Genomic DNA, 15,235 nt, shown 5'->3' with positions numbered 1-15,235 from the left:
ATTCTCAATGTTCTTTTTTTGATTCAAAACAATTGCCTCGGTTTCTTTAGTCTGCAGTATCTGAATAGGGCGACAAGATCTTGGCGATTGAGACGCTCTGTTCCGTTTCACCAAATTATGCATATGCTGGATTATGACTTCCCTTTGCGATTCCACAATCCTACTGGAAGTGTGATTCAACAAGGCCTGCAGAGTTACCTCTGCTTTTTTCTCTGAAATCGCAATGTTTTCTTCGGGTGGTCTACATTGCATCTTAACTTCTCTAACACAATTGTACGACGGCCAAATATCAGCACCACAGTTTTTGCTTTCCAACCGTATATTTGTGTACACATATTTAGTTAGGGAATTATCGAGAAGGAAAGTAAGAGCTTCTTCAGCAGTCTTTTTTTTTATTGGAATTTCCGCTGCCTCCAACAATTTTCTAACTTTTCTTGGTTGCTCCAAGTTTCCTGAAACCTTCTTGAGAACAGTATACAAATCTTTCTTATCAGTTCGATTTGCTGCATAGCATGAAACCATTAATAGTTTCTCCGGATCGTGCTTCTGTTCAGTACTGATTTGTGCAGATTCCCGCCGCTTTGAGCGATCAGATTTCTCATGAAATTCTAGGCTGGGCCGACCAAGATGAGAAGATGTTAGATGTTCTCGCTCAGTTTTCATAGTCAATAAAACTGGGAATTCGGAATTCAACCATTCAGCATTTTTCGTCTCAAACTTATCCATGATCCTCCTCGCAGCTTTGTATTTTTCAGAGTGTCTAGTTTTGAGAGCTCTCAAAGAGGCTTTTAATCTCTCAACATCTGCACTTTCAATGTTATTGACATTCAATTCCAGTTTTGATAAAATGTAGAATACAGTTGTTTCTACATGATCAGTTTTGAGGAGTTCTCCAAGAACTTCCCTTTTAGTGAATTTCGTCATTTTATATGACAAAATGTTGAAATATGGAACACAATATGGGAACGACAGTGACAAACAGGGAGAAGAGAAAAGAATAATTAGTTAATTTATTCAGAAAGTTTATATATTGAACATGTATATATTTTATACATCAATTATGTTCATTAATATTTTATTAATATCTATGCACGGAATGTGGACGGAAAGAGGATTGCCGAAACAAGTGAATTCGCGCGTCCTCGTTGATGCGGCTAGGAAAACAAATGAAGGTAAGCCAGCATCAGCGCAGCGCTCTACACGCCATGGCATGGTCGTGCGCGGCCATGTATATATATATATACTATAAGCAGCGAAACAAATGAAAAGTAGCAAAAAGTAGCACACCTATGCTCAAGTCCACATCCTAAGGAAGACATTCATATATTTTAGAACTCAATATGTTGTGTTATGTCATGTTATGAGCAATCGGAAGCAGGTGCTCTGCTGTATAATCTGGTTCTACATTCACTAATAATATGATTGTATCAAATTGCAATTGACAATTCCAGATTCAATTGACTTCAGAGAAAGTTTACACTTTGATTAATAAAACAAATGTAGGTAGGAGGTTTGGAATTGATTTCTTGGAATAAAAGAACGTATTCCACGAACGTCAGTAGCATTACTAATTTTAGCAAGATTTTATACTTTGTGCCTATATCATCGGAACAAAAATTCATCAATCAACGTATAATTGTCGTCAAAAATACTTCAATTCTTCCTCAGTTTAGTAGTCCATTTCATTTTTCCGAATTCGCGAATCGACTTTTGGCTACGAAATCGGGTCTCCTGGCCCACTGTGCGAAGGCTAGAGGGCTACGCTCCGCGAGCACGAAGTTTTGGCGGAGGGCCCATGTGGTGCTTTATTATGTGTGGCTGGCATTGCGAAGTAGTTCCTTCTTGGAGAGCGTGTAGTATTTCTGATTTTTCCGGGATCGACGGGAGAGAGAAATAACGGAAGTACCGGCCTCGGAAAAAAAGAGAGAGATACAGAGAGGGAGAGGCATGCGGAGCTGTAAGAAAAGCATACCGGCCTCGGAAAAATGAGAGAGATAGATAGAGGCTTGCGGAGCTGTCAGATAAGCGTACCGGCCTCAGAAAAATGAAAGAGGGAGATGGAGAGAGAGAGAGAGAGAGAGAGAGAGAGAGAGAGTGAGTGAGGGTTAGGATGAAACTGTGAGGATGGACTATAAGGGGAGGGAGGAAAGAAATTGAGGGTAAGTAGATGAGTAAAAGTGAAAAAAATATTTTCGTCTTCGTTTCCAAAAATAGAGATTTTATTTCAGCTCCCACAGTCCAGATGCTTCTCGATTGCTCGACAAGAGACCAAGTGTCGGATTCTACTTGAGTACCGGTATTTAAGTGCATGAGGCGTGCGCGCTTCAACGAAGTAAGAACGTCCGCTGATTGTCCGTGAGGTTGACAACGGAGTCACAGCCAAGTGGAGGGGTGAGCGCTGCCCGACCGCATTATTTTGGCCCTCACGCGTCCACATCGTGATTAAAAATGTTTAATTACAAAATATAAATATTCACCTAAAAATTAGATAACTTTGGAATTGCCTAGAACCTATCCTAACTTCGAAATTCAGAAGGAATTTCGAAGCTAGGTCGAATAGAACGGTCGCCGGTTATTATTCAGCAATGTTCATCAATTAATTTTCTTCGTTTATTTACAAAGACCCCGTAAACCGAATAACTTTGCGATCCTTCTATTCCTACTTAATTGAAACTTATTCTTATAAGGGGGTGAAGTTCTAAATTTAAGGCAGACTGGATCTATTTTAACAGACGCTGTACAAAAATCGCAATTTAAGTGGACATCACTTATTGTGACTTTTATGTTTAAATTTAATGTCTAATATAATATAATAGGGGGGGGGGGTCGGCCCCTTTTGGCTATACGACTAAAAATATAAAAATCGAAAACTGACCCCTTTGGTTATGAGGGAAAGCTTACGTTGAGATCCCTGACTATGTACGCCGTGCGCCTGAGAGAGGGGGAAGAGATAGAGAGAAAGAGGAAAGAGAGGGCGCGTCGGATGGAAAGAGAGAGGCGATGGCGTACGTGCCTGGCTCCCAACTTTCAACTATGTCCTTTTGACATACAGCACAATTACATAATCATACTCTAGTAATTCTTAAGCCCATCTTGCTAATCTGCTAGTTGGATTTATTAAATTATGAAGCCATTTCAAGTCAATATGATCGGTAATGACTTTAAATGAATATCCCTCTAGATACGGCCTATACTTTCGTATTGCCCAGACTACTGCTAAACACTTTTTTTCTACTTGCTAAAGCTATTAAATGATTTTCGCCGTTTATTGATTGTGTTAAAAAACTCCTAATCCAATAACACTAGCATCGATTTCAAGGTGAAATGGATTTCCAAAATCAGGGCAGGCTAAAATTGATGCTATTAGTAAGTGTTTAATAGTCGTAAATGCCTGTTCTTGTTTGTCAGTCCATTCTCACTGTACTTTTTTTAAAAGTTTCTGTAGTGGTTTTACAATTGTCCGCAAATTTTGGATAAATTTCCTGTACCATAATGCCATTCCTATTAATCTTTTTATTTGTTTCGCCGTTTTTGGTCTCAGAAAATTTAAATAAGGTTCTATTTTGTCCTCATCTACTTGCAAACCTTTTCCATTGACTTAAATCCTAAATATCTTATTTCGGAAATATCAAATTCTCATTTATTTAATCCTATCGTTGAACCTGAATTTTATATTTTATTTAAAACAGTTTCTAAATATTTTAAATGTTACTCTAAATTTGGTGAGACTATGATTATGTTATAAGGCTTGATGGGCTGATGGATATATAAGGTGAAACCTTGCTTCGTTCGATCAGTTTTTTTCTATGTCGAGTAATTCTAAAGGTCTTTTGTCGAAAATAGCCTATTTTCCCGCAATTATAGCATGTAATTGGTTCTCGCTATTTGTAATTAAAATTTCAGTTTCCTAAATTTGGATCCACAAAATCCTGTCGACTTGGATTCATTTCACTTTTTTATTATCCCTACTATTTTCGTGATTTGAATTTTTATAATATCTTTCTTCTGTTCTGACTTATTATTACTTTCGTCCGCGTTATATAAAGGCGCCGGTATTTTCAGATTGTTTTTATTTTCAGGTGTTTGTGTGTTTCCTAACAGCTGACTAATTGCGTTTAATAATTGGTCAGTTGTGTTCTGATTTCTGAAACTATAATTATTATTAAATCGTGGATTTCTTTGGAATCCCGAACTATTTTGACAGTTATTATTGTTTTTAAAGCTTGAATTAAAAAATCTAGGATTCCTGTTTAGAAATCTTCGTTGAAATTGTCTATTTTGTTGATTCTGATACCTAGATCTGAATTGTCTTTGTTGATTTTGATTATTATTTTCTTTTTGATCTCTATTGTGATTCTTATTTTCAATATTCTTTTTACTTTTATCATTTCCATGATCATTTATTTTTGTTATTTTTTGTTATCCTCTATCTAAAATGTGTAATAGTTGACCTCTTATTTTAAATTTGGCTAATTACAAAATTTTATTTTATTTTTTATTATTTCTGATTGTCTTTCGTTTAAATATCCATCTTTGAAATTTTCAATGAATAGGTCCAAATTTTGGCAATTATCGCGATTAGCTTGGTACCAAGTTAATGCCTCCTCTTCAGAAACCGCGTCTATATTTCCTAAAATGTCTCCTCGCTAATTTTGTATCATCTTTTAAAACTAATTAAATTATTTAAGAAATAACTTGGACTATTTTCATTATTATTTGTAAATTTAATGGGCCAGTTTTGACATTATTTAAAAAGGGGCCTGAATTAACCCGAAAGGAAACAGAGTTGCTGAAATTTCATGCGAACCATTGAGCCCTCTCGACGTACACTGGTGTGAATCTGCACTAGAAAAATTATCAATTTGCTGGCATTTTCCGCTTTCACTTTTCCGAGGTATACACCCATTACGACAAATATGCGGTACCTCTCTAGCATCTATTGCCGTTGAGTCCGCGTTCATTTGTGGCTTGGCTGCCGAAGTAGCAAGTACTAAACTTCGAGTGAGTGCATATTTGCACAAGTGTTCCTTGTGTGCGTGCAACATCGTTGCCGACTCCGAAATATAAAAGTAGTGAATTTTACTGTGGGCAATTGGATTTCTATTGAAAGTAAGTAAATTTAATCTTTCTTGCAATAATTGTATATTTGAATATATTTATTGAAATAAATTGCAAAGAAAATATTTTTTCGCATTCGATAGCCACCGTAAATAAATTAAATTTTGCTCAAATTTGTGTACATTTTCGTTATTCATTTCTAAGAATAATAAATTCACAATAATTATTTAATAATTTATGTTTCAGAATGAGTGTCCGGGTCTATAATCTCCGAACTGCGAAAGATATGGCAGCGTCTCTGTCGGATTTAAAAGAGGGGCATTTTTCCGAGGACAGTGACGATAGAAGTTTATTTGGAGTCTCTGATATTTATGGTAAGTTGATAAATGAATAGATAATTTAATGATTTTTTATACAGCATAGTTTGACCGGCTTTATATAAAATTCAAAGGAATACCGTGTATATGAAATATACACTGCCAGGCAAAAGTTTTCGTATACCCATTTTTTCATGACTAATTAAGTTCTCTTAATTTCAACTATGCTAGAGCTAAAATATGTTCTCTTCATGGCATTGATGGCCTTCCAAATTCTGTATAAAGTGTGTTTAGGATAAAGATAATTTTTATATTTTGTAAGTAGTTATTAAACAATTTCTCAACACATTCTAAAAACTGGAAGTTGTAACAAAAAAGTTGGAAAAATTGCAATATTCTTTGTAGTAAGAAAAATATTTTTGCAAAATATATGAAACATATAATCACAAAGTTTCTATGAAAGTCCCTCAAAGTATATATTTATTCAATTTTTATTCTGATTTGCCCGTAGATAAAATGTTTGGCTTGGTGGAACCGCTCCTTCGGCGACGATTAGGGTTACCTACATTACGCGCTTCGATCAAAATAATTATACACAAAGTTTTGGAGATGGATGAGTCCGAACCAGCAGCGTTGAGTGTTATTAGAGAGAACATACGGTCTAGATGTAACATGTGTGAAACCGCTGTTTGTAGTCGAACACACATGAGGTGCCCGAACTGCGAGCGTTTTGTCGAGAACTTAGTATTTCCTTGTATTTTTTAAGCACTGTCATTATTTTTATGATAAATGGTATCATCGTATTTTCATGTTATTTAATATATTTACTCTTACTTGTCCACTCTGAAAGCACGAAATTCTATCTTTGCAAATATGGGCATGGGGAAAATACTTAGTATAATTATATTACTTTTATATATTTTTTTCTTCATAAACAATGTTTTAACTAATAAATTGCGTTGGTTTCGTTGAATTTCATTGAAATGCAAAAAATAAGATTTTCCAAAAACAAAAATTTTTTTTTTTCAAAAACGTACTTTGTTTAAAACAATTTTTCAACAACATATATTTTTTTGTTAATTTAAATCCAATCTACCTTGCAAATCTCTTTGGAATTGACACAAATCTTATTTTCTCATAAATGTTTGCCTTTGCACCGGTTACGGTAAGGACTACCCGTCCCCTTGACCGCTGCATGTTCGCAAAAGTGAGCGTTCGATTTTTACTACTGGAGGATGCGCGTGGCCTGACCACGTAGCGGAAGTATCCACTGACGCGGCTTTCTTTTCTAATTCCCGTATTTTTTCTACTAATTATTTCTATGTTTTTCTATTACCGACTTCCATTTTTTATTTTTATCTTTCCGAAATTCATTTCCGTTTTTGGCTATCTATAAAAAATTATAATTTTTAATTTACGTCGTTCGTTTAAACCACTCACTTATTCAATCCTGCTACAAGGAGTACAGATAAGGCTTTTTTTCTCGGGTAGTTTATTATTTTATTAATGTTGACAGAGCTTGCAAACACGCGAAGTATACCAACTATTTTAACGGACATCTATAATAGTCTATCCGCACTTTATTGGACTAAGGAAAGGATTTGCAGTTCAAAAGCCGATTCCTTCCCAGCCAGAGCCGAGCGGCGAAGCCCAGATTGGGGGAACGTTTAAAAAAATTCACAAGATATCCTTAACGCATTCGTTAATGCAATAAATTATTTCAATTTCTGGAATATTCTATAATCTACTTTTTAAGAGGATTTTATTTTTAAATACTTTATTTTGAGAAATATAAAGAGATGATGCTGTTTAATGGCTAAAAATATGCAGTTTTCTGATGCGACTACAGTGCATTAATTATATTTATAATGAAACGATTGTTACGTAAAAAATATATCAGAAGAATAATCTGCTGTTATCGAAAGGGTACTATTTCTACCAATTGTCTCGCGGTGCCACCCACATGACAAGACTGGAAGTCAGAAATATTCAAGATGATATTCATTGAATAACAATGATTTTATCATAAATTTAATTATTGCAATGCACTGTTATCGCAAAACTGCACATTTGGAGCTATTAAACGTTTTCCTAGCCTTATTCGTTCTCAAGGTAACGCATTCGTAAAGAAATCCCCGTAAAAAGTAAATTATTCAATATTTCATAATTTTGGAAAAAAGTATTTCATTAAAGAATGTTGATTTGTTACCACAACTATTCCGGGAACAGTTGAAACAGTCACATGAATATTAGAGAGAGAATAAGATTCTCCTATAGTTTTCTCATTGAGTTATCTGAATTTGAGGATAATTTTCGACTTGAGTTTATTGTCAAAATTTTGCGTCTTCTTTACAAAGAAGGCTTGCGAGCAATATTCAAATTGCGTTAATTTGATAATTTTGTTTTAAGCTAATTTATTTGATGTTGTTATCCTTCCTTTTGAACTTGTGCAAGTTTCAACGATCGTGTAATAATTGGTTGTTTGTCAGTAAGTAGAAATTGAGTGTGGCTTCAGCGGGTTTTCCTATAATCTGGAAGCGATCTAAATATTTATCTATTAATTTACTCTCGTGGTCTTGTTCTTCAGAATTCAAATAACCAAGGCGAAGTAATACTATATGTTTTTCTGTCCTAGCTTCTCCACTTATGGTATACCATTTTATTTCTTATTACATTTTGGAAAAATATCTTCCTGATGGGCTAATCTTACTTTCTTAAAAATCTTTCAAAATAATATTTGGAACTACGACTTTTACCGGATCTGCACTTCCATGAGCGACTTGAATGTATACCTATCCCTCACCCTTTTCACGATAGCATTTCCTATATAAATTTCATCAGCTAAATGAATTTGGGGAATGTAACCTTTGTTTTTATCTTTATTATTTATTTTAACGAGTCAGCGGGTCATCGCGGGCTGTGCGTTGGTCTTAAATAATCTCAAAGCCCAACAAAATTACTCAGTTTTAAAAAGTACTACACCTTCGGTTATCTGCACGTGTGTACTATGAAGGCAGTCTGAGCTGCTCCTTACTTTTTCCTTCTCACTTCGACCTGCTTCGAAACAGGTCGAAGTGCTCTTGGAGTACACCAGAACAGATAACTAAATTCACTAAAAGACACTATTTTAGTACCGAACCGAAAGTTCTTCTTACAATTAATACTAAATTATGTGAGCGAAAAAATTAGTTCTAGATAAAATACTTTTCATTTTATGCTTCTTACCCTTTTGATGATTTTTGTCCTGTCCATCTCAGCTAATGCTTAGTTATTGCACTGTTTATTTTCACTTAGTTTCGAGCAGTCTAATTTATCTATTTAAGCTCTGTAGGGGGGGGGGGGGCTGCTTAAATATCAACTCAACGCTCCCAAAACTATGCACTGATGCCCATATTGCTGGGGTTATCTTATAGTATGGAAATGCGGGGTTGGAGTTCCGTGGATTGTAGGGGGCGGCAGAATCCTAATTGTAATATAATTTGGTATACTTCTCCGAAATATCTAGGCACGCAAAGTTTCATGTAAATTGGATATTTATATCTAAAAATCATCGAAAAGGAGCGTAATCGAGGTTATGTACAATAAACATTGTCGTGCCAGACCACTTTTGAAAATCGGAGAACCTTGTTAACTTTTTAAAAATAAATGTTTAATAAAAAAACTCAGCCATCACTTTTTTGACGAAACCATTTTTGTACTATCAGGAAAAGATCATGCGACCCCGGAGATTTCTCGTGCAGCGAATTTTGAGGTTTTTGATGGCAAATGATTTGCACTCAGACGCATATACTCTCATATTATGTCATTGGGTAAGACGCACGCTCGAAATTACATAAGCATGTACATTCATTCATGTACATTCTATGTCTAGTATAGCACATTACTCTTGGCGAAACTCATTTACCTTGTTTTTCATATTTTTTACACCAATGTTTTAAAATTAATAATGATACCATTTTTGTGCCTAAAATATAGTAATTCCAGTCAGAGATCCAGAGTTAGAGGAACACTGGAGGTGTATCATGCTTACGTCTCAGATTCTATAAACATTGTGGCCAGTGAAGCTGAGAGAACATCTGATTCCGGTGGCTGGGAATTACTAGATCAACCAACTCCTACATCTAACAGTAGTCCAGTAGAACAACCAACAGAGGTACTCAATTTTTTAGTATAATTTTACAGAACAAGAAACAACCTCTAATAAAAAATACAAATTACGTGTTGACGCGTAACACTATTTTTTTAGTAACAAATGCAAAAAAATGCTAAGTGGAATTATGGCACTGCTGGCAAAGAACCATTTGATTTAAATGTGTCGGCGCAGATGCTAAAAAAGTGATGTTTGGCCTGAAAGTATCCTCTGGGCTTACGAGGGCATTGCCAAGATCCTTGAAGCTAATTATGTTCTTTGAGTCTTCTTCTAGTCGATGCTGAACTTCCCAGACACCTCTCTAAAATGCTTCGACCTCCTCTGGTTTGGGCGCATGGTTGACAGTAACTGGAGATTCTTGGAATAGTCGAGATGGGACAGAGAAATACTGTTGGTTTTCTCTGATCTATCTTTCTCTTCGCTCAAGACTTCTCCTAGCGTCAGATAGTACCCGTATTCTGTTAACAATATGCTGCCTAATTTTTAGCAGCTTTGACTTGTTAAGTGTGTGATGACGGATCCCTAGTCCGCACAAGAACTAACGGATCTTGGCTGTGAAATTCCTTCCAGATGTTTTTAGTCAATCACATACTGATGCATTCGTTTTTTGGTTTTAAGATCAGCCGTTTTTTTAATTTTTACGGGTTGACTGTGACAAAGCTATCGCTGCATTATCTCGCCACGATTGATTTACTGTAAACTCAACATTTTTACATTGAAATGTATGTTTATAGATAATTTTTATAAAGCTTGTGCGCTTGCGTAATTCAGGTAGTTTCGATTTCCCTGCGAAGAACAACGTCACACAGATTTAGTTAATCTCTGTGTTCGGTGAAAAAGGCGCGAGCGGCCGCTATATTCAAAATTGATTAGAAAACAAAACATGTTTCTTATTCTACAAAAAAATCTTTCTTGGAATCTGTTAGTGAGCAACTAAAGAATCAAAAAATAATTTTATCTCATTTTATGAAAAATCCTCATCCGTAAGACTTTAAGCATCCAGACACTTTTTATTAAACAATTCAGAGATTTTTATGTTCACATCAGAGAAGGTATTAGATTTTTTCCGAAATTTGACCCCCCATTTTTTTTAAACGTTCACGTTTCGAGACCCCCTGAATCCGAATAACAGGTTTTTACGAAACGCTGTATGTCTTTCTGTATGTCTGTATGTCTTTCTGTATGTCTGTATGTATGTATGGATGTATGTATGTCTGTAAACACGATAACTTTTGAAACAATTAATCTGTTGGATTGGCCTCTGGTACACTCTTTTAGTGTCCTAAACTGAAGGTCAAGTTTGTTAGCCAGTTATTTTGGATATAAAATTCAAAAAGTGAGCGAATTTTGTATATATTTGATACCACTTTTTTCAAAATTCAAAATTTTTCTGTACGGATGTTTATAGCATTCAAAAAGTTGAACAGTTTATCCTGATGACTTTTTTCATAAAACCGAAAATTACCCGAGTTAAAGTATTTACAAAATTCCAAATAACACACGAAAATGTAACAATTTCACAATGTTTGAAAGATTCTCAAATATATAAATGCATTTTCAAAAAAAAATATATATATATACATATGCATATACATAATTATATATACAGGGTGTGTGTACCAATGTAAGTTATGAATTATAATAATATACATTTATGGGAATGATATAAAACTTGAGGGATAAACTCGAGTGCGAAGCACGAGATACGTGATGATAATGTGTTCGTTAAGGCCGAAGGAGCTTTAAAAAAGAAAATTCACAATTACCAAATTACTGTTATCGATGCTTTCGCCTTTAGTTTTAAAAAGTCTATGGACAAAGATCGAGCCCGTAGCGCGAGGATTACTCATACAGAGTTGACCTTTGTTTTGTAGTTTTTTGTGCAGAATGTGACGAATGCTTGCTCGAGTCAGGTCAGTTCAACGCTCCCTTAAAACATTTTCCCTGGTCCCTTGGATTTCTTAAAATTTGAGTAAGATCTTTCAATCAACGAAAATTATTAAATGAATGCGAGGGTCCCTTTTCTCTTACTCTATCGTACGGTGCGTTGCTCTCTCTCAAATTAATGGATCAATCTAACGTAAAGCTCGTTTTTTAAATATTATTCCCTATCATTTTTTGCATTAGTAAATTTATCGAAAAACATTATGTAATTATTTAAATCATTATTTATTGTATATTTTCCAAATTTCTAAAAATTCAGTTAGAGATATCAATTTTCTTTTCAAATTAGCATCTTATGCTACGTTTTATTGTATAATTACATAATTTTGATAAATATCTTCAAATGTTTTATAAATTTATATTTGTTTAAATAAAATTTATATTCTTAAGAAGTTTTTTTCGATAACTAAAAAATAAAATAAAACACATACAATTATGTTTCTGACTGTATAGTGCATAGAAAGAATATATTTACCAATTTTTTATTATTTAAACAAACATAATTTGTTTAAATAATTATTTTATGAAAAATACTTTAAAAATCCTAATTAATTTTATGTGTTCTATTTTATTTAATTTTTTAGTTATTGAAAAATAATTGCTTGAGAAAAAAATTGTTTAAACAAATAGAAATTTGGTAAACATTAGAAGAAATCTATCAAAATTATGTATTTATTCAACCAAAAGAAGCATAGCATACCAATTGGAAAAAAGTGGACATCTATGGCTCAATTTTTAGAAATTTTGAAAATAAACAATAAATAGTAGTTTAAATAATTACATAATGGCTTAAGAAAAATGTGCTATTCGAGACAATGGCAACATATTGCATTTCAATCAGAAAGTACGATTATTTTTTACATTTTTTGAAATAAGTAATTGTTGAAATAATTTACATTTGTTAAAACAATTGAAAATTCTTTAAAAAGTCATTGTAAATATTGAAATTGTCAGTTATTAATTATTTGTATGAAATAGACGACGGAAATTGCTCAATAGTAACAATAATACGTAAAAATGTAGTGTTTATATTTTTGGGCCATATTTGTGGCACTGCGAGGAAGGTGTGTGTGGGGGGGGGGAATGAAAGTTATTAGTATGGTTTGATTTCATAGACACTCCTCTTCAATCCCTAGAAAGTTGAGCACGTTTCGATGAAGCCCTAGAACATGAGTTCCATTTTTCGAAAAATCCAAATTTCTCATGTTAATTCACAATATTTTTAATGGTTCATTATGCCATTTTATTACAGCAATATTTAAATATTTACATTTAATAAGTAGTTTTTATGTACGTTAGCCTTAAAATAAAATAATTGGAAAAACCTGTACCTACAATTTTTGCATTTGTAATAATAAAATCTTAACAGAAAATGAAAGCAATCATAATGCAATTCTTCAATTTTTAAATTTTCTAATAGAAGTTTAAAACTTTTTAATTCAAAAAGTTTATATTCAAATGCGCACTAATTTACATGTATAAAATGAAAAGTACTAACACTTTTCACATAATAATTGAAGAAACAATGAATAAATTTAGAAATTTACAAAATGATAAAACTTTAACCAATTGTAAGGCAGACACATGAAAGATTGAAGGAATAATTTTTTAAACTAAACACTTTTCATATTAGTAGTTATATTAATTTTCCTTTAAATAGTTTAAAAATCTTGCACAACTTCTAAATTTTATGTCAATAGATTGAAAAATGTACATGTTCTTAAACATTTTTTCAGGATTTAAAGTATGTGTGAAATGTTTCCAGAACTTCTAAATATCTTTTGAAATTAAGAAAATTATGCAAAATTAAAAATAAATTCCTTAGAACCTTCCACAATGCTTTTGCTAATTTTGAGAATCTTTGTAAATCTTTTTAAACATACCCTTAAAATAATTCTTCTAAATAAGAAAAATAACATATATAAATTACGCTGAGATCTTACAAAAAATGTTTTTACTTTTTTGAAGCCTTCCACAATTCCTCAAAAGCTTTAAATTTTTTCTTCGAAATCTACAATAATCTGAAAAGGTGGCACACTAAGTCGCGGCTAAATGCATCGAAATTTCAAATAATAAACGGACTTGATCGGTACACAAACTGTGATTAAATTATTTTAATTCATTTCAATTTTTTAATTAATGTTCAATCTTTTCAAAATTTCTTGATATCTTATTAATATCTAATAATTCTTAAAATTTTATTTGTGTTTAAAAGAAGGTGAATTAATTATAAGTTTTTTATTATTTAATTACTACGAGATTGCTGAATAAAAACCAAGAGTCTAATCTAATCTAGTCGGGTGTTTCTAATAACATGGCAGACATGCCCCTCGAGTCACTCTTGCCGTCAACGTGGACAGTAATGGAAAGGCCCCGACGTTCTGATTGGCTTAAACTGGAAAGGGAAAAGTTCAAAGATGGTGGGACAACCATCACTGGTTACCACCGAATATACAAGCATCGAGAGTGAACCTAACTTACGTGGAAACTTTAATTTTAATTTTGAATATAAAAATGCGTCCGTGACTGATGATATATATCGGGACAGCTCCGTGTTAAATATCAAAAATAAAACCCAACTCTAAGCAAAAATGCCTTCGACATATTGGGCAGTACCCATCTTAAGCCTGTGACAAAAATTAATTATTTAAAACAATTAATTTGTTTGATTTCACCTCAGAGCTCCGGGGTTCGATCCCTGAGCCGGTACCTCTGGACATTTTTCTATGTACCTTTACCTAGGTTCTGGTGGTTCGGAACTCCGCTTAAGCTGTAGGTCCCCCAATCGTATACTTGACTGCAGCTCAGTCCGTCAATGGTGGGGTAAAAAACAGGCTTTGTCCCATGTGTCGGGACACGCTGCTCTCATCGGATCACTTGATTGTATTGTAAAAATGCGTCCGTGACTGATAATGAAGAGGAGAGGGACTAAAAAGAACACCAAAACCCATAAATGAAAAATGGAGAGCATATTAAAGATTTTGAAATGTTTGCCGCTTCCCGAGGATCGTCGGGGCGCCCCTGGAGCCACAGTTGGGGGCCACAACATGTGGGACGGTGACGATGGTGAGCTGCGAGATGGTCAGGCAGATCTTACTAATCAAACTGCTGGCCAGCAAGAATATCTGCGACAAACGGTAAGCAGTGGAACATCAACTATGCCTGCTGAGTATGCTTTGGCTAGCGTTAGCTATTGGCAGCTAACCACCTCGACAGAAATACCGTGGGAGAGCATCAATTGGGATACCACAATGAAAGAGGAATTGGTGCGTCTCTATTACGAAAGTGCGAAGTTTAAAACGAAAATGGAAAAAGGATACAATTTAAAACCGAAATTTGCTGCAAAGTATCATAATATACAAAAAGTCGCACTGAGAGATCTTATCGCTAAGGTGAAGGACATCAGGACTAATCTACATGTTATAGAGGACCGAGCAATGGAGATTAAACAACAGGTTGATTTGGCGTGGGAAACGACGGAAATGACCATCAGTTAGACGAAGCCGCGTCAAACGGTCAAGCAGAAGCAATTGACGCTATTCCTCAATTTGTCACAGGGTGACAAATCTGGGCTGTATGGAGGATGCTCAAGGGTTTCCCAATGCATATCGTCCAGTTTTTTTTTCGTTTCACCCGCCGTATGTGGCCTGGCATTGTAATGAACAAGGATGACGTTTCTGATGGGGTTACCGCGTCTTTTGCTTCTGTAAGCGGCTTTTGCTGCCTCCAGCAGCTGGCAGTAGTAGGCAGCGTTAACCGTACGTCG

The 15,235-nt window shown here is 34.3% G+C and overlaps 1 protein-coding gene across 3 annotated transcripts in view; it reads left to right on the top strand.

Annotated features, from left to right (window-relative positions):
* LOC117175964 (E3 ubiquitin-protein ligase Nedd-4) overlaps positions 1–15,235 on the top strand; it is a 398,451-nt gene that overhangs the window by 101,034 nt on the left and 282,182 nt on the right. For all 3 annotated transcript variants that reach the window (XM_033365849.1, XM_033365848.1, XM_033365850.1), the window contains exon 4: positions 9,351–9,528. In XM_033365849.1, coding sequence (XP_033221740.1) covers positions 9,351–9,528 — 178 coding nt within the window. The remainder of the gene's footprint in view (positions 1–9,350; positions 9,529–15,235) is intronic.

The sequence above is a fragment of the Belonocnema kinseyi genome, chromosome 7 (assembly GCF_010883055.1).
Source record: "Belonocnema kinseyi isolate 2016_QV_RU_SX_M_011 chromosome 7, B_treatae_v1, whole genome shotgun sequence".
In the NCBI taxonomy this organism is placed as follows: Eukaryota; Metazoa; Arthropoda; class Insecta; order Hymenoptera; family Cynipidae; genus Belonocnema; species Belonocnema kinseyi.
The sequence above is the reverse complement of the archived record's forward strand: the minus strand, read 5'-3'. Positions and strand labels throughout refer to the sequence as shown.